Source organism: Chenopodium album, chromosome 3 (genome assembly GCF_948465745.1).
Source record: "Chenopodium album chromosome 3, dcCheAlbu1.1, whole genome shotgun sequence".
Taxonomy (NCBI): domain Eukaryota; kingdom Viridiplantae; phylum Streptophyta; class Magnoliopsida; order Caryophyllales; family Amaranthaceae; genus Chenopodium; species Chenopodium album.
The window spans coordinates 15,071,758-15,095,755 of record NC_137836.1 but is presented as its reverse complement, the minus strand read 5'-3'; the positions used below and the strand labels follow the sequence as shown (position 1 = coordinate 15,095,755).

Sequence of the window (23,998 nt, the reverse complement as noted above, 5' to 3'; positions counted from 1 at the left end):
GGAGCAGCCCTGAGATCAAGGATAGATGCCGGAAACCAGACGGGGAAGACTGGCCCAACATATGCCACATCCCGAATCTGCATATACACTGACGTCTACCATCATCTACATACAACTTTAAGGAGTTGAGGTATAATAACTTATTGTAGTTAATTTTTTTAATTTCTTTCTTATGAATAACTAAAATTATAAATATAAATTCTCCATAACTAATTCGATAATTGAACAAAATTAGTCATCAAAGGAAATGGCTAAATGAAAATACAAATTACACTTTTTTAATGAAGATTTGTTTTTTTCTTTAATAAAAATCTTATACAAATGATTTTCTCAGTGTTATGTTTGGTACTCGTAATTGGTAACTTAGTGTTGACGTGTTGTGTTTCCTATTCAATAGCATTCAGATTTTATTTCCATATATCTATAATAAGTGTGATGCTCATTGTTGACAGCCATGTCAAGGTAAGTCATAATTCTACTCCGAGTCTGAAAGTGAGCTTCTTTAATCTTTATTGATGTCAAGAAATCAACTCTGTAAGCTTTTACTGTTTCATGATTGGGGCTTGTAACAGGTGACATGAGGTAAAGTCAGTCCTAATATAAGTAAACATTCTAGACTGTAGTCTGATTAATGTACAATAGGTCAATAGCTTACTATCTCAACTCTTAAGTTTTATTTTTGTATCATTTACACTTTGTTTGGATAGGAAGAAATGGAAGGAAAAGAAGAAAAGAGAAATGGAGGGGGACAAAATCTCTTGTTTGGGTAAAAGATTGGGGGAAGGAAGGGGAAGGAGAGGGAGGGATCCATTTTCCCTCTCTCTTTAATAACCATAATCTCTCCAAAATTGATATTGTGAAAGTATTATATGAGACGAATTCAACAAGATCCCACTTAACTATATTTTGTTTAACGTATAACTCATATTATATGGTCAAAAAAGTGATGAATAGTGCAAAAAGTTCATTGTTGCAATATTAATAGAACAAAGGAAGTATAAGATTAGATTAGTTTTGCCTAAGACTTAAACTAGAAGAACTAAAAAAAATAACGCAAGCCACACGAATTTCCACAAATATAACATTTCCATTTGCTCTAATTAGCAATGGTTGGCATTATAATTTAGGCAGGAAAAAGATGGAAAACTCTTGCTTTCTTACATGTAAGCTGCTGCATTAAATAAGATTACGATGCATGCATTTCCATGTTCTTGCAACTCTCAAAAAGGAGAGGTGCTTAGATGATCGCAGATTTTTTTATCCGAAGAAAAACCTTGGGGCTTATCTTGGTATGTAATCTGAATTACTAGAATAGATTCATTTTCCAAACTAGTGTCTGGTAATTTGGTGTGCTTTATAAGGTTCAAGAAAGGAAAAAAAAAAAGAAGAAAAAAGGCAGGGGTGGCTTGGGTATTGGATTGAAAATATATGTCTCTTGTGTTTTATATAAAAAAATAATTCTCTTTTCTTGTAAATTATCAGAGAGAATTCCTAGCTAGGTGGTGTTGAATGCTATACAAAAACACGAGTAAACTGAACGAGTTTATAAATTCATTTATAAATTTTTATTTTTTGACCTCTATAAATTTGTATATACAAAGTATAATTTTATCAAAAAAAAAAAAGTATAATTTTATCAACAATCAAAAGACCTATAAAACTGAAAAGATTTCTCCGTCACAATAATATAAACATTGTATGGGATGATATGTGACAAGCGCCGATATGTTCCATAAAGCAGACATATCGGCCATATTGGCTTTTCGATACTTGGCACGTGGCAGTTTTATCATTGACACTTGGCGAGAAAAGCCTTGCATGCATTGTAGCCACATGTCATGAAATTTATTATAAATGGTAGATTAAGCTTCATTGAATGGTAAGCATTTATTACTCTCTCTCTCTCTCTCTACTTTCTCTCTCTTACTTACCTTCTCTTAAACACATTCTAACTTTATCATCAGAGTGGTTATCCCCGGATCACCCCGCGCTAGCTAACTTGTGTTCATTGTGTAGGTTCTCAGCTTGCCGATAGGGGTATCAAGATCTCGGGTTCGGACTCTCGGGTAATCGGATCCAGACAGAAACAATTTGGCGCTAGGAGGGGGCAGTAGTGATTACTTCTATCGCCTAAGAACCTAACACACAAAATAACAATAATTATGGCCGAAAATAATGCAACACCAATAATAAGTAAAACGGTAAATCGACCGATTACAGCACAGCCAGAAATTGAGGTAGAAGACGAAACACATACATTGGACGAAAACCAGTTCCACATGCCGTTAACCCCGAAAAGGCAGGTGGGGACGATAGTAGACCCCATGGCGGAGTTTACACCAGAAGAGTTGTAGGTAGCAGCAAGAGTAATGACTGCAATGAGTAAAAAGAGAAAAGAGGCTGAAACAACTCAGGCTGAAGGGGGGTGCCGTTAATCAATCATGGTGAACAATTAAATCAAGCAACGAATTCACCAAGGCACCGCCGGGAAGAAACGCCGGTAAGAACACATACCACACCGCGTCAAATAGAGGGGCAGCCGTCGAGTCGCACTGTTATTACAAGAACCCATCAGCAGAGAAGTTCTCAGGTTGAAGGACAGGTACCACGAATTGTGGTACAATTAAGAGCATCGCCGTTTGCGCAAAGTCTCTTAAACCAGCCGATGGAAAAAATTAAAATACCGACCTGTAGGTATGATGGAAGAGGAGACCCGGGTAGATTCATAACTTCATACGAAGGGCATATGATGTTGTACACAAACTCAGATGCTGTTTGGTGCAAAGTCTTTCCGACTACATTAATTGGGGTCGCGGCCGATTGGTTCAATAACCTGGAAAATGGGATGATAGATAGTTTCAAGAAGCTGACCGAGATGTTTGTGGGGCAGTATGTTAGTAACAGTGTGCGGCAGAGAACTTCAGGGGAGTTAATGGCAGTAGAGCAAAGGCGGGATGAGTCTTTAAGGGATTATATCAGACGGTTTAATAATGAGGCGAGTACGATTCCGAAATTGCAACAAGAGATAGCTGTGATGGTATTGATGAATGGATTAAATGATTCCAAGTTTAAGCGTTACCTTATGCGAAATAATTTTTAGACCTTGGCAGTTGCTTTTAACAAAGCTCATGATTATATCAAAAGTGAAGAATTGATGAAAACGAGTAGTAAGAATGTAGCTTCTGGCAAAGGTCAATATCAATATGAAGGGGCAACCTCTGGAAGTGGAAGGCCGAGAACTTCGACCCCAGGAAGGGGAGGGGGAAATCGGCAGGAGTTCAGAGTTACAAAACCGCCAATGCGGTACAGTTCATATACGCCCTTGAACACACCAAGAGCAGCAATTTATTCAGTTAATCAGAATAAAGAAGGCTGGACAAGGCCGATTCCGATGACGGCAAGACCAAGAGATGTTAAGAAGTACTGTATGTTTCATAGAGATGTGGGTCATTATACCGAAGAGTGCACGCAGTTGAAGGATAATATTGAGGAATTGATAAGAAAAGGGCACTTGACTCGGTATCGATTAAGTGCGGGAGGAGCTCAACCACCCCCCCGACAGATAGAAAGACAGCAGTTGGAGGCATGGCTGGAAAGGTCACAAGGTGGAGTGGTCCGACAAGGAGGTGGTGGAATGCCTCCCCTATCAACAGGAAGAGGGGTAGATGTGATAACTAGGGGGCCGGTTCATGGAGGAACAGTTAGTGGGGCTAAGAAACATCTGTCTGAGCACCGTCACATCATCAATGCCCTGGATACCGACAACCACCCTCGGCCAGCTTCAATCCCAGATGTTGTATTTACGGAAGAGGACACCAGGGGTATTGTATTCCCACATGATGACCCACTAGTGCTCATAACAAAGATCAATGGAGCTGATGTCAAGAGAGTTCTGGTGGATGGAGGCAGCTCTGCCAATGTCTTGTTCATGAAAGCTTTTAATGAAATGATGATTGGGAGGCAGTATCTGACGCAGGTATCTTATCCGATCATTGGGTTCAATGGATCGACAGTGAGACCAGAAGGAAGCATAATTTTGCCGGTACGGTTGAGTGATGGGCCGACTACGAGAGATGTGATGGCGGAATTTTTAGTGGTCAATGTCCCATCAGCTTATAATGCCATTATCGGTAGACCGATAATTCATGATGTCCAAGCGGTTGTATCGACATACCATCTGACGATAGCTTATGTATCGAATTTAGGAGCTGTTGAAAAGGTTCACGGAGGGCAGGTAATGGCGAAATCTTGCTATGTAACGGCTTTGAAAAATCCATCTGGGGAGGATGCGGTGACAAGTAATCCAAAGAAAGAGCTGGAACCAACGGTACGGGATCTGGCCATGAGAAACTTTCATACAAGGCCGGAAGCAACTCCAAGGCCGTTGACGGGAGGTGAAACGGTGCAGATATAGTTACAGCCAGGAGATTCCAGTCGAACAGTGAAAGTTGGAGCAAATATGGATGTAGATATGAGGTGTCATCTAATAAGTCTGTTGCGTGAGAACGCCGATGTATTCGCCTTCTCGGCAAGTGAAATGCCAGGAATCCACCCCAGGGTAATGGAGCATAAGTTGAATGTTAACAGAGGGTTTAGGCCCATAAGGCAGAAAAAACAAAAATTTTCTACTGAAAAGATAGAGACCATAGAAGCAGAGGTTAATAAGCTCTTAGCAGCAGGGTTTATAGAGCCGGGCACATATCCAGAGTGGTTAGCAAATGTTGTCATGGTGAGAAAACCAACAGGGAAGTGGCGAATGTGTGTGCACTTTACCGACTTGAATAGGGCTTGTCCCAAGGATTGTTATCCGTTGCCTCGGATAGATAGACTGGTGGACTCTACTTCTGGCCATGCAATGCTCAGTTTTTTGGATGCTTTATCGGGGTATCATCAAGTCAGTCTTCATAAGGCAGATAGGCCAAAAACGGCCTTCATAACAGATGTGGGTGTGTATTGTTATAAGGCAATGTCGTTTGGGTTAAAGAACGCTGGAGCAACTTATCAAAAGTTAGTTGACAAAATTTTTGAGAAGCAGAAAGGTCGAAATTTGGAAGTGTATGTAGATGATACAATTGTTAAAAGTAGAGAAAATAAGGATCACATAACTGATTTGAAGGAAACATTTGAGACATTGCGGAAATATCAGATGAAGTTGAATCCAGAGAAATGTGTATTTGGAGTTCGGTCAGGGAAATTCTTAGGTTTTATGGTTAGTGAACGGGGAATAGATGCTAATCCCGATAAGGTGAATGCAGTGCTTGAGATGAAACAACCGAAAACTATTCGAGATATACAAAGGTTAATAGGAAGGATGGCAGGGTTAACTCGATTCATCAGTAAATCAGCTGACAAAGCACTTCCGTTCTTTGTGGCTTTAAGGAAGAACAAAGCATTAGAAGTGGTAATAGGAGCAAAGGGATGCATTAGAAGTGGTAAGGAACCATTTGAGATCTCTTCCAACAATGGCAAGGCCAGAAAGGGGGGAGTTGCTACAGCTATATATCTCGGCTTCTCCAAAGACGATAGCTGCAGTGTTGCTGATAGAAAGGAAGAAGTTACAAATGTCGGTATATTTTGTCATACATGTTCTAAGTGCGACTGAACGCAGATACCGATAATAGAAAAGATGGCATTGGTAGTGGTCACAGCGGCTAGAAAGTTGAGACCGTATTTTGATTCACATCTGATAGATGTCTTGACAAACCATCCGTTGGAAAAGTCTTTGCACAAGATGGATACATCAGGTCGGCTGTTAAAGTGGGCTGTGGAGTTGTCAGAGTATGAGATAAATTATAAGCCCAGAGTTTCAATAAAAGCACAGGCCTTGTCTGACTTCATTGTGGAAACCTCATACAATGATGAGGAAGAAGAATTGGGAACTTGGCAGGTTTCAGTGGTTTATAATCTAATATTTGTGATATAAAAATCAATTATAAGTTTTAAAGTTAAAATTTTAAGATACAAAAATATTAGACGCATAAAATACTTACAATTAGCTTACAATGTGGCAGGTATCAGTAGATGGATCCGCAACATCAACTGGGTCAGGGGCAGAGATAGTGATAACGGCCCCAGATGAAATTTTTTTTGAATATGCGATCAAATTTAAGTTCAAGGCCACTAACAATGAAGCTGAGTACGAAGCAGCCATAGCAGGAATCTAGTTATCTATGGCGGCTGAAGCAAAGCGAATAATTTTGACTACCGATTCTCAGCTAGTATCCAGCCAGTATACTGGGGAGTATGAAACAAGGGAGCCAACAATGATAAAATATATTGAAAAGCTGAAGCAATTAACAGTACAATTGCAACACTTTGAAATCAAGCTAGTGCCGAGAGCACAGAATGCACAGGCTGATGCCTTGGCAAGGTTGGCCAGCTCAAGCTTCAATAACTTGGAAAGAACAGTTATGGTGGAGATATTAAAACACAGAAGTATTGAAGGGAAATCAGAGCAAGTGTACTGTATCAATAGCGGCATCCAGTGGTTTGACAAAATACTGGCATATTTACTGTATGGAGCTTTACCCCCTAATAAGGAAGAATCAAGAAAACTGCGCAGGGATAGTGTGTGGTTTATAATGCATCAAGGCCAGCTGTACAAGATAGGATTTTCATTACCGTTACAAAGGTGCATAACAGATCTTGAATCTATCAAGTTGATTGAGGAGATACATAAAGGAACTTGTGGAAATCATCTTGGAGCAAGAGCACTGTCGCGAGAAGCAATGAGAAGGGGGTACTACTGGCTGACAATGAATGAAGATGCTGTTAAGTATGTGAAGAAATGTGAGAAATGTCAGAAATTTGCACCCGCTATCAATTTTCCGCCCAATGATTTAACGCCAATACTCAATCCAATCCCTTTCGCACAATGGGGAATGGATATAGTAGGGCCGTTTCCCTCGCCAACAGGCGGAAGGAAGTTTCTCATAGTGGGGGTGGATTATTTTACAAAATAGATAGAGGCGGAGCCAGTAGCAAAGATAACAGCATCGGAGGTGAAAAAATTTATGTGGAAAAATATTTTTACAAGATTCGGGTTACCAATGACAATGGTTTTTGATCATGGATCTCAATTTGACTGCAAACCGGTAAAGGATTTATTGTCCATGTATAAGGTGAAGTTTGCATATGCAGCGGTATGCCACCCACAATCAAACAGCCAGGCAGAATCGGCAAACAAGCAAATTATAGCAGCAATCAAGAAGAAAATAGAGGATGTAAAGGGTTTGTGGGCTAATTTGATACCAGAAATTTTATGGGCAAATAGAACGACAGTGAAAGAAGCAACAGGAGAATCACCATTTACATTAGTATTTGGAACAGAAGCGGTGGTACCAGCAGAAGTAGGGTTGCCGACATTCAGAATTCAGCATTACTGTGAAAATCAGAATGATTTGTTATTACGACAACAACTAGATTTTCTCCCTGAAATACGGGAGAAAGCAGCAGTCAAGTCAGCCGCCTACAAAGACAGAATGTCAAGCGCATATAACAAAGGAGTTGCATATCGACCTTTGAGTAAAGGCGATTTAGTGCTGCGAAGAACAGCGGCCACAGGAAAAGGTAGTGAAGATGGAAAGTTGACGGGAAATTGGGAAGGGCCATACCGGATAAGAGACATGGTGATGCAAGGATCATTTTACTTAAAGACAATGGATGGAAAACCATTTGAAAAATGTTTGGAACACTACAATACTAGAAAAATATTATGTGTAAGAAGTGTGAAGTTATTTTGTAAGCTGAAAAACTAATGTTAATAACAACAATATCAACAGTAAATATATACAAGTTATTGGTTACAAATTCTATTATTGAAAAAGGCATCCTCCACTTAACAAATCATCGTTAGGTGGGACGGACGGCTAAAAACCGCTTCCGTGAAGATAATGCACTCACAACCTGATCAGTTGTGATCATTAACTCACGAGGTTGCTGGTTCAAAATATAATTCCGGTAAAATCAAATCAAGTATACACCGATAAGAGGCGTAGCTTTGATAATGATCACCGAGAGGGTGCTTAACTGACTACGAAATTGGTGCAGTAAGCGACCGGTATTATACTCTGAATCAGCAAAGGAAATTCCGGTCTAGTGCATACAGTTTTTTAACAAACATATGCACTAGGGGGGCAGGAAATAGAGTTAATTTGATATTTTCTTTGTCTTACTGATAAGTCAACATTGAAAAGCGAAATTAGGACGTTAAGCCTAGTAATGTCGTAACTATGGGAATTGGTTAGATAACTTGTTGATGCAATAATCTAAGTACAGAGTTTGTAATGAAAGGCAAGAGTTACAGTTAACTAACGTATGAAATTGATAGTCATGAGACTAAGACAGTGTGAATTATTAGAACGTAAAACAACTACATGTTCAAAAAAGTAAAAGATAACAATCGAAAGGTACCACCACAAAAAGGGTATATGCCGATAAAGCAGCATTGTTAAACAAAAAGCACAGTTTGACAAAAACAGGAAAACATTTCAAACTAAGACCGATAAGGTCCAACAACACAAGACCCACAAGAAGATGTCGGTGATGACTGCCCGCCCCTTCAAGCTTGTTTGTTATCAGGCACTGGGGAATCTAAAATGCTGGGATCTTTGGGGCCGTCATCAACGCTCGGCTCATATTTAAACAAATCTTCTTCAGCAAATTGCTGTTTTTCAAAGTCGGAAGGTATCTTGTAGGCTTCGTTGTCAAAAGCTTTTTCAACCTTAGCCCAATCCTCCTTTTTCCAGCCGGCAGCATGGGCAATACACCTCTGAGCAGTTGTCCAATCTCCATCAAAGCGATCTTGGAGTCGCGTGCAGAATTCTTTAGAAGCCAAGTAACGACCAACCGCTCTTTGCCGAATGCCAGGCTTATCAGCCTCCATTTTCTGAACCTTTTCTTCAAGATTTTGAATTTTTGTCTTGGAGTCACTGAGACCTTTCTCAAGGGAGGGAAGACGCTCAAGAGCAAGGTTCTTCTCGGCAATTTGACCCTTTAGCTGTTGGACTTCTTTCTCAAGTCCCTCGAGCTTGGCAGCTTTATCCTTCAGAGATGCCAACTCTAGGTCGTCCCTCTTCTTAGCTTCTTTCAGAAGATTTAGAGCCTTGTCAGCATTGTCCAGGGCGGTTTGTAAGGCATTTTGGTTGGGAGAGAATTGATGATGTTGCTCCTGGTAATAGCGGTACATCTCAACAAGCTCGGTACCGGACATAACAGCCTGCATTAAAAAGTCGTCCAGACATAAGGGCATAGACGACAACATAAGAACAATGCAGTAAAAGGTGAAGAAAACACAATTTCGCATACATGAACAAAATATTATAATATATATAAAAAAAAACATGTGTGTATGTAAGCATAATGATATATAAAAAAAAAAGGGACAAAATGCAAATTAAGTACCTTCATCATGTTATGCATATGAACAGCAGCGAGGGGACCGATTTCGCCCACAGGCCTGTCCAAGGGAGGAGCCAAGTTACACAAAAGATGGTAGCCGAGATTCCCACCTTGCATAGGGTCGTCGGTATAGAGTGACTCATTTCGGTACACATCGAGATTTGGGTGCCATCGATATCCCGAATGGCCAGGGGGAACAGAGAACCCTCTAAAAAAAACTTCTGAAAACCTCCCTTTAGGGCGCTCGATCCATTGATGAGACCGGTAAATAAGCCCAGGAATGCTAGTGTCTGAACCGCCGGCAGTGATAGGGATGCTTGGACCAATTGGTGGTACTGTCTCATTAGGATGAAGGGGGGGAGATTCGGAAGTACGAGTGAGATCTTCAATCTCCACTCCGTCAGTCATCTTCTTAGTAATTGGTTCAGAACTTTGAACCACTGTCTTGACTTCTATTTTAGCAGGCTTTGAAGACGGAGAGGAATGCTTAGTCTGGTTGTCGTTCTCCCTCGATTTTTTCTCAGCTTGGACGTCAGATAGTCTAGTGTTGGCTACTCCGACATTGCCACCCCGACGGTTTCTCAAAGTGGACAGCTTTCTCTTCTTTGATTGGTCATTAGGCATCTTTTCGGCTTTCCTTTTTTGATTGACTGGGGAAGCGCGACTGCAATAGGAAGCAAGCGCGTCGTAACTGGAGCTGGGAGCTCTAGGACACTTCCGAATAACTCTCTTCCCGTCAGCAGACAATCCAAGCTGCTTATTGTCTAGCTTATCGACACCTGTTGTAGGAAAAGAAATATAAAAATGGGGGTTAAAGTTTTATTAAGCTAATAAGGCAGAAGTATAAGACAGCAAAAAGTAAAATCATAAAAAATAATAAATGGTGGATTAATACCATAACAATCAGTCCAGCACAGACCGACATGTGACAATGGGGCATTGCCGAGAATATACCCCACATTAGGTACCCAAACCTTTGGAGCAAGGCGAGATCTACCTTCATCGTCCTTGGATTCAACGATGTCAAAATGGTTGACAGCCCTAAGTTCATGACGGCCAAGTTCTCCTCAGGAACTGTGTCGAATCGAGGATGTGGCTGGTAAAAAGTTCTCCGAACAGGATAATCATCGAGAACAGATAAAAAGAAAAACTTGTCTTGCCACCCTTTACAGCTAGATAATTTGGGGTGAACTGTATATTTCCGAGAAGCAGTATATAAAGACCACCACCCCTCAGTTGTCTTGCCATCTCTTTTTAAGGTCATGAGCTTCAGAAAAGCATTAAGAGTTAAAGGAAAATTCCTATACAGCATAACCCACACAAGGGCGATTACGGCACGGATTGTGGGGGGGGGGGGGTTATCTGAACTAAACATACGTTCCACGCTTTTAAAATTTTTGCCACGAACGGATGAAGAGGAAACCGTAAACCAAAATCAAAATGTTTAGCGTAAACGGCAACATGGCCAGCAGGGCAATCTAATACAGAAGATCCAGCGACTGGGAGATAAAGGTCATAACCATCGGGTAGGTTATAAAATCGTTTAGCACGACGGCAATAATCTTTTTCTATTGCGGTTTTTCTGAATTTGTCGTTTATTATAGCCTTTTCTACTTTACTGTTCCTTGATAAAACAAGGGGTTGCCGAAAATCATCATCATCGGTTTCGGAGTTATACTCTTCATCCAATCTCTCCTCTTGAATTACCTCTGCCGTTAAATCAACAACATCGTCCCTACTCTCAGCATTAATGTTGTCATCATCCTCATCCCCAAGAACCGAGTTTATTGCAGACTCGTGAACAGGAGATGATTGATCTTCTAACCGAGTTGGAGGACGCTCCTCTTTATCGGAGTCGGAGGAACTAGGGCTTACCACTTGACCTTGCCCAGGTTTTTTGCTTGATTCCGCAGCTTCTCTGGCGGCAACTTCGGGCTGATAACTTGTTTGCTTCATTCTCGGCATAAAAGTAGTACTTACGCCAATACTCCCGACGTTAGAACCGTATTAATCAAAGCGTGTATTATCAAAACTCCTCAGGTGATAACGGACGTTAACTGGTTCGATATCAAGAATTTCAGTATCTTCCGGAATACAGGGGTTAGTAGGGCGATTAGCCTTCTCACAGTCGGCTAGCAATTTATGACGGTAAAAAGCTTTATTTTGTTCTTCTGGGGATAACGGCTGAAATGGATCGTCAATATTGTCAGAAAGGGAAGAGGCAGTCCCCCAAATTGGCCAAGATCATTCCCCAACGATTTTCCAATAAGACGACGCCTAACAGTGCTAAGGGAAGGAAGTTCTTCCTCAATACTACTATTAGACATCTAATATCTTAGTTTAGAATTTTAAAGAGTAAAAAAAATGAATAACGAAGCATGCAAATCCTTTAAGAAAATATATATATGATAACTAGAATCTGTAAATACCTTAAAGCTATTCGCCAACAGTGCAGAACTTCGATTGCGCTTTAGTGACGAACTGAAAGACCGGCGATTACTCTGCTATGGCAGTAATGGAAGTTTAGATGAAATCCCTTTTCTCTGGAAATCTCTCTTTTGAACCGTTTTTTTACTTTTGTTTATAATCGAGAATGACATATAAAAGTAAAGGGGAAAGTTTTTTTTTTAAAAAAAAAGAAGAAAGAAACTGATGTGACAATTGAGTCAGAAATCCAATGGCTAGGAAAATTTGTAAAGTTTAAATATAAAATCATTAGATTGGCAACACGTGTCTTGCCTCAATGCGTATTTCCCGCTCATTTTACTAAAGCCTAGCAAACGATTCATCTCCTAAACGACTACGTTTTGTCAGTTCTCTTATTAAGTAGACCTTGTGTCTTATCGGTACACAAGGTCACTTGGGGGGAAAACGGAGTTTTTTCGCTCCCAGTTCTTTTGTTAAGCAGACCTTGTGTCTTATCAGTACACAAGGTCACTTGGGGGGAAAACGGAGTTTTTTCGCTCCCAGTTCTTTTATTAAGTAGACCTTGTGTCTTATCGGTACACAAGGTCACTTGGGGGGAAAACAGAGTTTTTTCACTCCCAGATTAGTACACAAGGTCACTTGGGGGGAAAACGGAGTTTTTTCGCTCCCAGTTCTTTTGTTAAGTAGACCTTGTGTCTTATCAGTACACAAGGTCACTTGGGGGGAAAACGGAGTTTTTTCGCTCCCAGTTCTTTTATTAAGTAGACCTTGTGTCTTATCGGTACACAAGGTCACTTGGGGGGAAACGAAGTTTTTTCGCTCTCAGTTCTTTTGTCGACAAGAAATCCTGAACATTACAATAAATATTTTACCATATATGCTCGACAAAGTACAAGAAACATAGTATTATACCAAATCAGTTAATATCACATTTCAGTATTAGGAAAAGAAAGCCTGAAAATAACATAACATTGAATAATGCAAAAAAAAACGTAGCCAAAATTTAACCAATACCCTAAAGTGAGAACGTCGATCAATAATCCAACGTCCTCACTTGGGGGGCTAGTTGTATGGGATGATATGTGACAAGCGCTGATATGTTTCAAAAAGCAGACATATCGGCCATATTGGCTTTTCGATACTTGGCACGTGGCGGTTTTATCATTGACACTTGGCGAGAAAATCCTTGCATGCATTGTAGCCACCTGTCATGAAATTTATTATAAATAGTAGATTAAGCTTCAATAAATGGTAAGCATTTATTACTCTCTCTCTCTCTCTCTCTCTCTATCTATCTATCTATCTATCTATCTCTCTACTTTCTCTCTTTTACTTACCTTCTCTTAAACACATTCTAACTTTATCATCGTAGTGGTTATCCCCGGATCACCCCGGGGCTAGCTAACTTCTGTTCATTGTGTAGGTTCTCAGCTTGCCGATAGGGGTATCAGGATCTCGGGTTCGGACTCTCGGGTAATCGGATCCAGACATAAACAAACATGCATGGACTGAATGAGTTTAAAGATTTTTAATTACACTTAAATAACACACACACACATAAACTAATCTCAAGAATTCTTTTTTATCTCTGTTATGCATCACAATAAGTTCCTATTATAAATTTTTATTTTTGTCAGCCTTTGCAGGAACATTATTCTCTGGAAATGGCTTTTTGATGCAATAGAAATCTCATATGTTATTTAAAATGAAGCCTTTACGATGGGATTAAAAATGACAATTTGCTGCAATCTAAGTTGTTCATGTGGTTTAAAAAAAATTCAACAAGTTCTTTCTCCAATTACTTGCAAGTTGATCCTGTTGCAATCTTGAGACTTACCAACAACAGCAATTCTGGCAACGCATTCTTGACTTTGAATGGTCATGCTATATAGGCTCGCTCGTTTCCATTTCAAGTGGATCATGGTTGAGTTGACCTGAACATTCGATGATTACGTACAATTAAAGTGTTTGTATTCTTGAGTTCTGTAGTGTCTAATTGATCTACTATGTATTCTTCAATACTTTAACAACTAAACACTTTCTTTGTATTATTATTAAGCCTAATTTAAGAATTAGACAGTGTACATGATTTGAGCACCAAGTTTACTCCTCATGTTGGCTAGTGAAGGAATAGAAAGTGAACCACTAAACCATGGAATATGCGATGGTCATGAAATGGTTAGCCTTTTGTGAAGAGATATTTGGTATGATTATGTGTGAATTAATACTTCATGTATATATCAGACATAGAACTAACTGTACAATCACTGATAAATGGTTTTTGTTATAAATGTCATTGTCCTCAAAACGTTTTTAAAGCATCATATATTGGAAAATTTTAATTATCCTACGTATAATGAAGTCAGGGCCGTAGCAAGGGGAGGGCGGCTGCCCTGGGCCCCTTGTTAGAAAACTCGATTTCAATACAATACAAGACCCCAAATAAATATAATTCGTACTAAATAATATTACGTATATATACATTTAACAAAAAAAAAAGAGCAAGAAGTGTGTAATGTACAACACTACAATAGTGTAGAATTCCAAAATATCAAATGGCATTTTTTTTTTTTGAATGAATCAAATGGCATTTTTGGTAAACGTATTTTTTCCTTATTTTTTTGCCCAAATTATTCACTTTCCCAAGTGAATTTGATTAACAAAAAAAAAGTCATTAATTTTAAGTGTATCCCCATTTTTGGTAATTTTATTTTTCAAAATGTATCTCATTACAATTTTCAGTTAGTTAAATTCCTTCTCTTTCGCGATTCAATTGAAGATGAAAACTATAATAAACAGTCATTTTACTCTTAAATTTTCAACGGGATTAAACTAATTATATATAATACTCTTTGCATACCCTACTTTTTTTTTTTTGAACGCTGCATACACGACTTTATTTATCAAGATCTCTTGTTTGTATTAAATTATATTTTTCTTTGTATTAAAAAAATCTAATGGATTGGTTGGATACTTGGTTTGAATGGTTCGGTTGGTGTAATTACTTAAATGAGAGTTACCGGAATGTAATTTCAATGTTTTATGAAATTTGATGTTTTTAAAGATTATTGATCATAATAAAATATTTGTGCATACCTAATTTTTTAAAATTTTATATACTATATGTGAATTAGGGCCCCGATTTATGTTTTTGCCCCAGGTCACCGAAATCTCAGAAACGGGCCTGAATGAAGTCTTACTTTTAGGCCTTGTCCAATTAGGCACATATTTAAAATTATGAGGGCACCTTTGTAGTCGGCGGTCCCTATTCTTGCAACTTGCAATAACTCTGCAGTCACGGTGATTAGTGAATTTAAATACAAACAGGCTTTCCAAGAAGAGTATACCCAGGCCTGAATTTCCTCCTTAGTAAACAAGTTATTTCTCCCAGTGGCGGATCCTAGATTTAGAGAATGGGGGTACGGAATTAAGTTAAAAAATTTTTTACAAAATGTGGAGCGTAATAATTTTGCTTAGTGTATTAGTATTTGCGTATACTATACAACAAGGCTTATAATTGAGTAATTAAATGTGTTTGGAATATTTCCATTAAAAAAAAAATTCTAGTAAAAAAAAGAGATTATCTAAGAGAACTGTTATTTGTTACAATAGGTCTTTTTGATCAAAAGTACTAATTTATGGTGGAAAAAATAAACAATATCACCTAAGAGACCTGTTATTTGTACCATTAGGTATATATGATAAAAAGTAGTAGTTTGGCGTAAAAAATAATAAAACCCACCTAAGAGACTCCCTTTTCAAATAGGTGGTCTTTTTAAATTTAACACAAAAAAGGCGAGCCATTAATTGTTGCGATGAACTACATAGCAGTACCTAAGACATCGCCTATTTTTACAAACTGTCTTTTTTGTTATCAGTTTTTTTTTCGGAATGGGGTACAACTGTAACTCTATGTACCCCCTAGATCCGCCACTAATTTCTCCAATCCTTGAACTTCACTAAAACTAGACAGGGGAAGTTATCATGAGTTTGTTTTTCTTCCTCACTGGTTGGCTTGATTGTCCGTCCTATTATTCTAATGTATGAAAAAGCAAAGGGGTCTATGTTTAAAGGTCGAAAGTGGTTTAGGTCGTCGACATGGTGTAAGTGGGCCATTTGGCCAGAGAAGGTGGGGGGAATAGGACAGGTTTAAGATACAATGAGGAATTTAGGTTTGTCTTCTCGTCGTATCTAAACTATCAAAGTATAAAAAAAAGAAAATTTGCTATCTAAAAATTGATCTATATCTTGATGAGTCGGAGTAGAGTAGCCGAGAGAGGCCTATGTTACATGGACTCGGGAACAGGTGTCGGACATGGACACATGTCCAAGTATCCGATCCGGCAAGTTCCAAAATTTTAGGACACGGGGACTCTGTCCGATATTTGGACACGGGTACGGGGACACGTCCATACGTCATTTAAATTTATATTAATAAATTATATATTACAAAAGCAACTTTATACTTTTCATTATGTCTACCCCATTTTTTTTTATTTCTTTCCTCGGTAAATTTTCCATATAGATGGCAATCTTCTTCTCTCAGCTCCATCGTCTCTATATTTAATGGTGGTTTTAAACAAGATATGTTTTTCTTTCATGTTTCTTCTCTTTTTTTTCTCTCCTCTCTTAATGGAAGTATCTGAGTGCATATAGTGAAGGATAAGACACGAGTATGCGTCTATGAATTTTCATGTCGACACGGATACTTCGCGATATTAGCCGTTTCAATTAACATAGAGAGAGACAACATAGTCTGTTGTCCGGTTTCCTTCCAAATAGATGTGTCTTGTCTGAAAGCTCGAAAAAGGGTCCTAAATAGCCTTGACGTCCGCCATAAGATGCAAAGGTTTCCATGGACATCTGAAACGACCCTGCAAAATATGAATAACAGTTAGATTATCGCCTTTAATAAATATATCAGAAATTCTAGAATCCCTAGCTAGAAGGAGGCAATTTTGGAAGATTGGGCAAGAACCTAAATTATAAGCTCGACTTGCCACATGTTTTCCCAAGTGAACCCAAATGAAAACACCTATAGTAGTAAAATTCCGATTGACAGAACCATCAAAATTAAGTTAACAAAAACTTAGGGCCTGTTCTCATTGACTGAACTCAGCTGAATTGGACTGAACTGAACTGAACTGAACTGAGCTGAACTGAACTAAACTGAACTGAAATGAAATGAATATTTTATAAGAGAAGGAAATTAAGAGCTGAGCTGAACTGAACTGAACTGAACTGAGCTGAACTGAGCTGAACTGAACTTAACTGAACAGAACTGAGCTGAACTAAACTAAACTGAACTGAATTTCAACGTAAGAGAACAGGCCCTTAGTGAAGGAGGAGACCACGAGACAAAGGGGAGGGTGCAATGTAAGACAAGGCGGTGACAGAGCGGGCGTGCATATGTATTAGGCAACTGTATGGCCTCAAGAAGAGAACGAGACTCCCATATTAAACAAATTTGGGATGGGTTGATACTTGATAGTACAGAAAAAAAATAGTCAAAACCAAAGTAAAAAATGAATGCTCTAGGCGTCTAGAGAGAGAATTTTTTGTCAATAATGTACTTGATCTATTGCGCCTACATTCATTTAAAACAACTCTTTTAAATGAACCATCTAAGACAATTAGACAAGTCAACATTAGTGATATCAAGTACTAGAGTTATGTTATCATATCACTAATAAATAAACCCGATCTCGTATCCAGATCACAAGACAGCGACACTTGGAATTTTAATTTTTCCCATGTGTCGCGCCACATACGTAGGAGATAATTAGGTATAACTAGATGAAGCCCGTGCGATGCACGATTTATTTGAATTTTTTAAATAATTGTGTGTGTGTGTATATATATATGTGTATATATATGTGTATATGTAAATATATATAAAAATATATAAAATTTGTTATATATTTAGATAAAATTCCAGATATCAACTGATAATATTTTTTATTTATTTATTTAAACTGGGAAATCTTATTCGCCAATTTTGCTTACGTGTCATTTAAATTATTTAATTCTAAGAGAAATTAATAATCTTGTATTTAATTGGCTACCACTAAAATTTATTATCCTACATGGCGCGCTGAAAAAATTAAATCCTATGCGGCTCTGTAAAAACTCGGGAAAAAACTCCCCTTAAGATAAAACTCCCCTTAAGATATATATATTAGATTGTGACACATATGATGCTAAGTCAGCGATCTTTGGATAGATTTTTTAAGATAAAATTGTTGTATAGGGTTTTATTATCGATAAAATTCTAACGTTTCATATATACAAAATTTATCATAACTTTTATTAAATACCCTATAACTTAATTCTATTTCCATTATCAAACTCAATTTAAAATATTCTTTTAAATAAATCCATTTATAATATATTTAATCACAAACTTTTATACGTAGCTGCCAAACCGTGTCACCAACTATTATAAGAGTCACTTTGTTAGTGCTATAGAGGTTACATGGTCAGTGTTATAGAAGTTACTCAATCAGTGTTATAGAGAGGGGTAATTTAGTAAGTGTTAGAGGTTACTTAGTATTACAAGGGTTATTCGATCAATTTTATAGGGGTTACTTTGTCCGGCTAGATGGTGTCAATAGCCGCAAACAAAATGCATTGTTACTTAATTTATTTAACAATGGAAATTTTGTCAGATAACACCTTTTAAAACCAAATTGTTGTGAAAAAATACCTTATAAAAGTTTTCTTGTAAAAACACACCTAATACTAGATATTTTTTGTATAGTTACACCTGAGGGTGGTTTTAGACATGTTGACTCGGTTCCACGGCATTGACTATCACGTGTGAGGCACGTGCGCCGGTTTACACCCCCTCTCTTCTATTTTTTACTCTTTCTTTCCCTCCAATTCAATTTTCTCTCTCCTTTCCCAATTAAACCTTCTTATCTCCCCTGTTCTTCCATCCAAACTCCATTGCTCTCCTTTGAAGAAGGTTCTGCAAATATACTCAATTAGCATAATTACAAGGCAAGTTAGTAGCTTTAATTAAAGAATTGTTCCCATAATTTTGTTTATTTTGCAAATTATCGTTAGTTAAAGTTTTAAATTAGAATTAGGGTTTTTTTTGGGGGGGTTAATTAATCCCAACAATGTTTTGTAGCATGGAGGTAGCAGTAATGTCAAGGGGTCAAAAGTGCTTTGTGGTCTTCTAGTTGCTGTTAGGACCTCATGGACACATGAGAATCCAAAGGAGGAGGTTCAAGGCTTGCAAATTCTACAACTTTGAGACATAACATAGAGGTTGCAACTACTTTGAATGAGTAGATGAAGAAATCTTGAATTGGCAGAGTGATGTTACTATGGTGCTTAGTGCTGAAAAGCACAGACTTGCCACTGATTTGAGATTGGTGCAAGCTAAATTGGAATGTAATGAAAGTTTGAAGAGAAGACTTTCTCAACAACTTGACAACATTGAGAAGAAGAAGTGGAATCAGAATGAAATCATAGCATGATAGCAAAATGAACAAATTGGTGTAGTCGTTGCTGCTTGTATTGTTGTTTCTGTTGTAGTTAGTGTTGGTGTTTTTATGTTGATTGGTTAGTAGTGGTGTTCTTTAACCACATTATGCAATGTAATGGAATTAAAGCCCTTAAGTTGGCTATGTGGACCAGTTTGACATTTTTATTTGTCTATTAATGAAAAGTTTTTATGTTTGCAAATATCATCAAGTGTTATCCTAAGTGTTAAACTCAACAATTAAGCAACATTTACTTAAACAAACTAAATTCCATAAATGAAAGGGTGCAATAATGTCGTAAACCACACATAGCAGTTATTGCTAATCAAAGTAGCATATGTTTAAAAAAACACACAGAATAACAATTTATAAGTTCTCAAAAACAGATACATAAGTAAAGCAAACCCTGTTATGCTCTTCTCTTCTTCTTAGCAGAGGTGACAGCAGTAGTAGAAGCTTGTGAAGAGTACACAACATCATTGTTTGCATTTACATCAGCCAAAGAGGATGTTTTCTTTGTTTTTGTTGCGTTGTAGTTGTTGTAGCCGCTCGTCTTGCCTTTGCTGCCCTTATTGACACACTAGAACTAGATGGTGCTGCTTTTGTTGAAGTTATGCCTGCCTTTCTTTTTTTTCGGAACTTTAGTAGTGGTGGTGATGGTAGTTGCTGCAGATGTACCTGATGTAGGTGCAGAACTGCTTGCTTATACTAATGCTAATGTAGTGGCTGTAGGAGTAGCTTCTGATGCAGGAGGTGTTGGTCTAGGTCTTCCACCCTTGTTCTTCTCCTTAGGTGGTTGACTTAAGTTTTGGCACTTAGACTTGTTGTGCCTTAAACCACCACAATTGGAGCACTTGTTCAGCTTCTTTGTTCTTTGCACCAACTGCCTCTCCTAATCTTCTTCAGGCTCTTTCACCTCTTTTTTCTTACTTGGCCTACCAGGCATCTTTCTATAAGGAGGGGGTATTGGTTTAGGGTAGGGATGACTTTCCCATTGTTTGTAGCCTGTCATGGCTTTGAAAATAGGGGAATATGTGGCTGCATATGTGCTTACATGGTAAGCATGGTGTACAAACTCCTCATGTTGTTGCCTTGTCTTTGCAATACATGCCAGAAGCATGGTAACATGAAATCCTTAATATATGCTACCTGTAACACCCGCATACTTTATCTTGTAGATTCACAACAAAAGTATCACCATCATCATCAACTTCAATTCAAACAAACGAGCCTGGTTCATTCTCATGTTTGACACATTTTTCATTTCATTCTCAATCATTTTTACTACATAAGGCATAATCATTCCTTCAAAGTTTTTTAAACCTTCCTTCTTTTCACAACACCTTTTCATTACATATCTCCTAATCCACTCCATAAGGGAAATAATGGGTTTGGTTCTAGCTTGTCTCAAAACATTATTAAAGCTCTCACGGCAATTGTTTAGAATCATACCAGACTTACACCTTGTAGTGAAAGCATGCCTTGACCAATGCAATTACATGCTGGTATTGCCTCCAAATACTTGAAAGCTTCAACATTTATTCTCTTAATTGCAGCCATATGTTGGTCAAAATGATGTTGAAATTGGCAGGAAACCATACATAAATGCCATATTCAATAAAACCTTTGACATCTTATTACAATGTAAACTTAACACATTAACTAATCTTAGTTGAAGATCTTGTTGCCTTCCAAAAGTGCTCCCTATAAATCTCACCAGGGAACTTAGTTTTGAAGTTAGACCAGATATGTCTACAATAATACCTGATGTCTGCACTTGGCACAACACTCTTAAAAGCATTCAACAGACCCTGCACGCATTTTATGAGCAACCAGTTAATCATTTGCTAAAATATGCAATAAAAGAATAGAAAACATAAAATAAAATTAAGGGAAAAAGCAAGAAAACCTTTTGCCTATCAGACACATATAACACATCCTTTTCCCTTTCATACATCCAAGTTATAGAAGCATCCACAGAAGCTATGTTCTTTCTCTAATAACTCAAGGAACCATTTACTAGTCTTAGAGTTATCAACAGCCCAAGCAACTGGGAATATATTGTTGTTCCCATATTTGCCAACTGAAGTTTGCAAAATTCCAAGAAATGGGCCTTTTAGGTGAGCTCCATCCACTACAAGTATAGGCCTAGAACCAGCCATAAAGCCTTCCTTGCATGGCTAAAAGCACACTGTGGGGAATAAATTTCAAGCGTTAACCCCTAGCTTGAACCCCACTGTGATCATACACTAAAGTACGGTGGCGTCCAAAAGGGAAGAAAATAGAGCAAAAGAGTCGTCAACAAGTTTTGAGAACTTGTAAACCGTTCACAGGGTGAAGGTTACACCCCTTAACGATACAAGAGATCGTCAACTCCATAAGGTCTAGAACCAAATAAGGGTTCGGGGATGATGGTACAAATCCAACCTAAAAGAGATTGAACCTGCCCTAATAATAGGCCTCTACTTTATTCTGATCGTATTCATGTGCGCTTTTTAATTAACATGCAATCAATAGGATTAACCCTAAACCTATTTATCTATGTTGGTTGAATTTAATGCACAAATAAACTATTATTGGCGATCACTTGAATTATAATCAAATTAATTAACCTTAAATAAGATTATTAAATATCTTATTAAGCGTGATTACAAATATAAAATTCCCTTTAAACATGCATAGAAGGCGTGATCAAGCAATAACAATAAAATATCAAGCAACATAATAAATAATAAATATCATGACAATAAAATTGTAATCATCATCATGATAATAATAATCATAAAAATAATAATAATCGTCATAAATAAAATCATCATCAAAATAAAAATAATAATAATATTCATAATCATCATAAATTATAACAATTATAATCATAATCATATTCATGTTAATATTAAAGCATAATAATAGCAAGATCCTAGGCATGATACTAACAAGATTAATAACAAATCCTAGCATGTCACTAAGCAATAAAAATCAAATCTTTAGCCCTAACATGATACTAACAATCATAAATATTAGGAAGAACATAGGAAGCATCGTAACAATCATATTTAATATTAAAGTTACCCTAGACATGATACTAGGAATATCATAATAACAATATAAACATGATTTCTACATCATAACAACAATAAAAACCATTAAAGCACTTACTTTGATGCCTCGTACCTCTTTCTAATAACAAAATACACACGTTAGTAACTTCAAGGAAAATAATAAACAAACAATCAAATTAAATAATTGAAAGAGAGATTTGGGACCAAACTCTCAGAAATTAAACCTTTCACGTCTAGGGCGAAGGCAACTTCGAATATGGCTAGGTGTTTCTAGATCTTGTGAATGCGGAATTTTGTATGTAAAAAGCAATTTTTAGAAGAAAAAGAAAGAGAAAGAGAGAGATGAATTAATGAATTACAAGAGAATGAGAATTGAAAACTGATTGTAGGTGTATCTAATTGAAAAATCTGGTTGTTGATGAATCAAAACGGAGTTTTTACGACGTTATTTATAGAGAAAATCAGCCAAAAAGATAAAATTAACAAAACAGAGTCTGGCGCACGCAAAACGAGATTGGCGCCAGCCATTGGCCATTGGCGCCAGGCGCCAACGTCAGTGTCAGGCGCCAATGCTGGAGCCAGGCGCCAATCTTGTTTTTGACGCGTTTTCTAAAATTAGATAAATTTGGCCGTACAGGAGGATAAAATCGTATCTTTTCCTCAAAAATGCTCTTTGATTTTAATTAAAACTCCGAAAAGTCAACAAAAGTCAATTTATCAATGTTAATTGAATTAGGAATGAAAAGAACCTTCTAGAAGAATCTATAAGACTAAAACCTCCTAATTTCATTAGGAATGATAAATCATATTAGGCCCTCCACTAGATCATTGGGCCGCATATAAAGCTCAAACCGGGCCCAGTTTGGTAAATTGGCCATAACTTCCTCAATATTCATCGGAATTGGGCTTATAATATATCGTTGGAAAGCTCTTGTCAAGCCCCATCCAACTACACTACTATTGGACCCATATCATGGACCAACCAAACTGGATTTTCTGTTTTCTTAAAATAAGTTTTCAAAAACAGAGAGAAAATAAGAGAAAATTAAAACTTTCCGCAACACTAAACTTTCCACACTTTCGCTTCATTCGATTATGATTCGACGTGAAATGTACTCATCACTGGGTTTGGTTTTGGGGAGACACAAATGGGTGTCTACACACACATACATTTTTTGGAAGAGAGGGGGTAGATTTTCAATACCTACCACCACCTTAACTATAGTTGTGATCCCTAGGTTATACATACATATTGCAGCTGCATAGTCCTACACTATGTTGTACTCATTAGCAGCATCATCAAACAACATTTTCAAAGCCAGTTTATTTGAAAAATAAGCCATGTAATACCCAATTTTAGCTTGCACTTCTCTTGTAGCCCTACTAATTAATAGACCTAATTTCACATCAGGATCATCTTTAAAATCTTCTAAATACTTTTCTGCAAGGCATGCTGAGGTCACCTTGATGTTTTGATGCTGATGACCACACACATGTTCATCTCTGATGCTTGTTATCTAAAAAGTTTCCTCGCCCTTATGCTTACTGCAATAAACCTTCCACCTGCACTTCCTCTTTTGGTTGCACTTACACTTATACAACCTCCTTCCCTTTCCC

General features: G+C 37.7%; 2 protein-coding genes across 2 annotated transcripts; both read left to right on the top strand.

Annotated features, from left to right (window-relative positions):
• Positions 1-2,749: 2,749 nt before the first annotated feature.
• Positions 2,750-4,414, top strand: LOC145624876 (uncharacterized). The gene is made up of 2 exons (XM_081677961.1): positions 2,750-3,037; positions 3,101-4,414. The coding sequence occupies exons 1-2, from the start codon at positions 2,750-2,752 to the stop codon at positions 4,412-4,414; spliced, it is 1,602 nt and encodes a 533-aa protein (XP_081534087.1).
• Positions 4,415-7,049: 2,635 nt separating this feature from the next.
• LOC145624875 (uncharacterized) lies at positions 7,050-7,757 on the top strand. The gene has a single exon (XM_081677960.1). The coding sequence runs from the start codon at positions 7,050-7,052 to the stop codon at positions 7,755-7,757; it is 708 nt and encodes a 235-aa protein (XP_081534086.1).
• The last annotated feature ends 16,241 nt before the right edge of the window (positions 7,758-23,998 follow it).

Coding starts and splice junctions, on each gene's coding strand:
- LOC145624876 (XM_081677961.1), top strand. CDS start 2,750: ATGTTGTACACAAACTCAGATGCTGTTTGGTGCAAAGTCTTTCCGACT. Junction 3,038..3,100: donor AACAAGAGATAGCTGTGATG/GTATTGATGAAT, acceptor AATAATTTTTAG/ACCTTGGCAGTTGCTTTTAA.
- LOC145624875 (XM_081677960.1), top strand. CDS start 7,050: ATGACAATGGTTTTTGATCATGGATCTCAATTTGACTGCAAACCGGTA.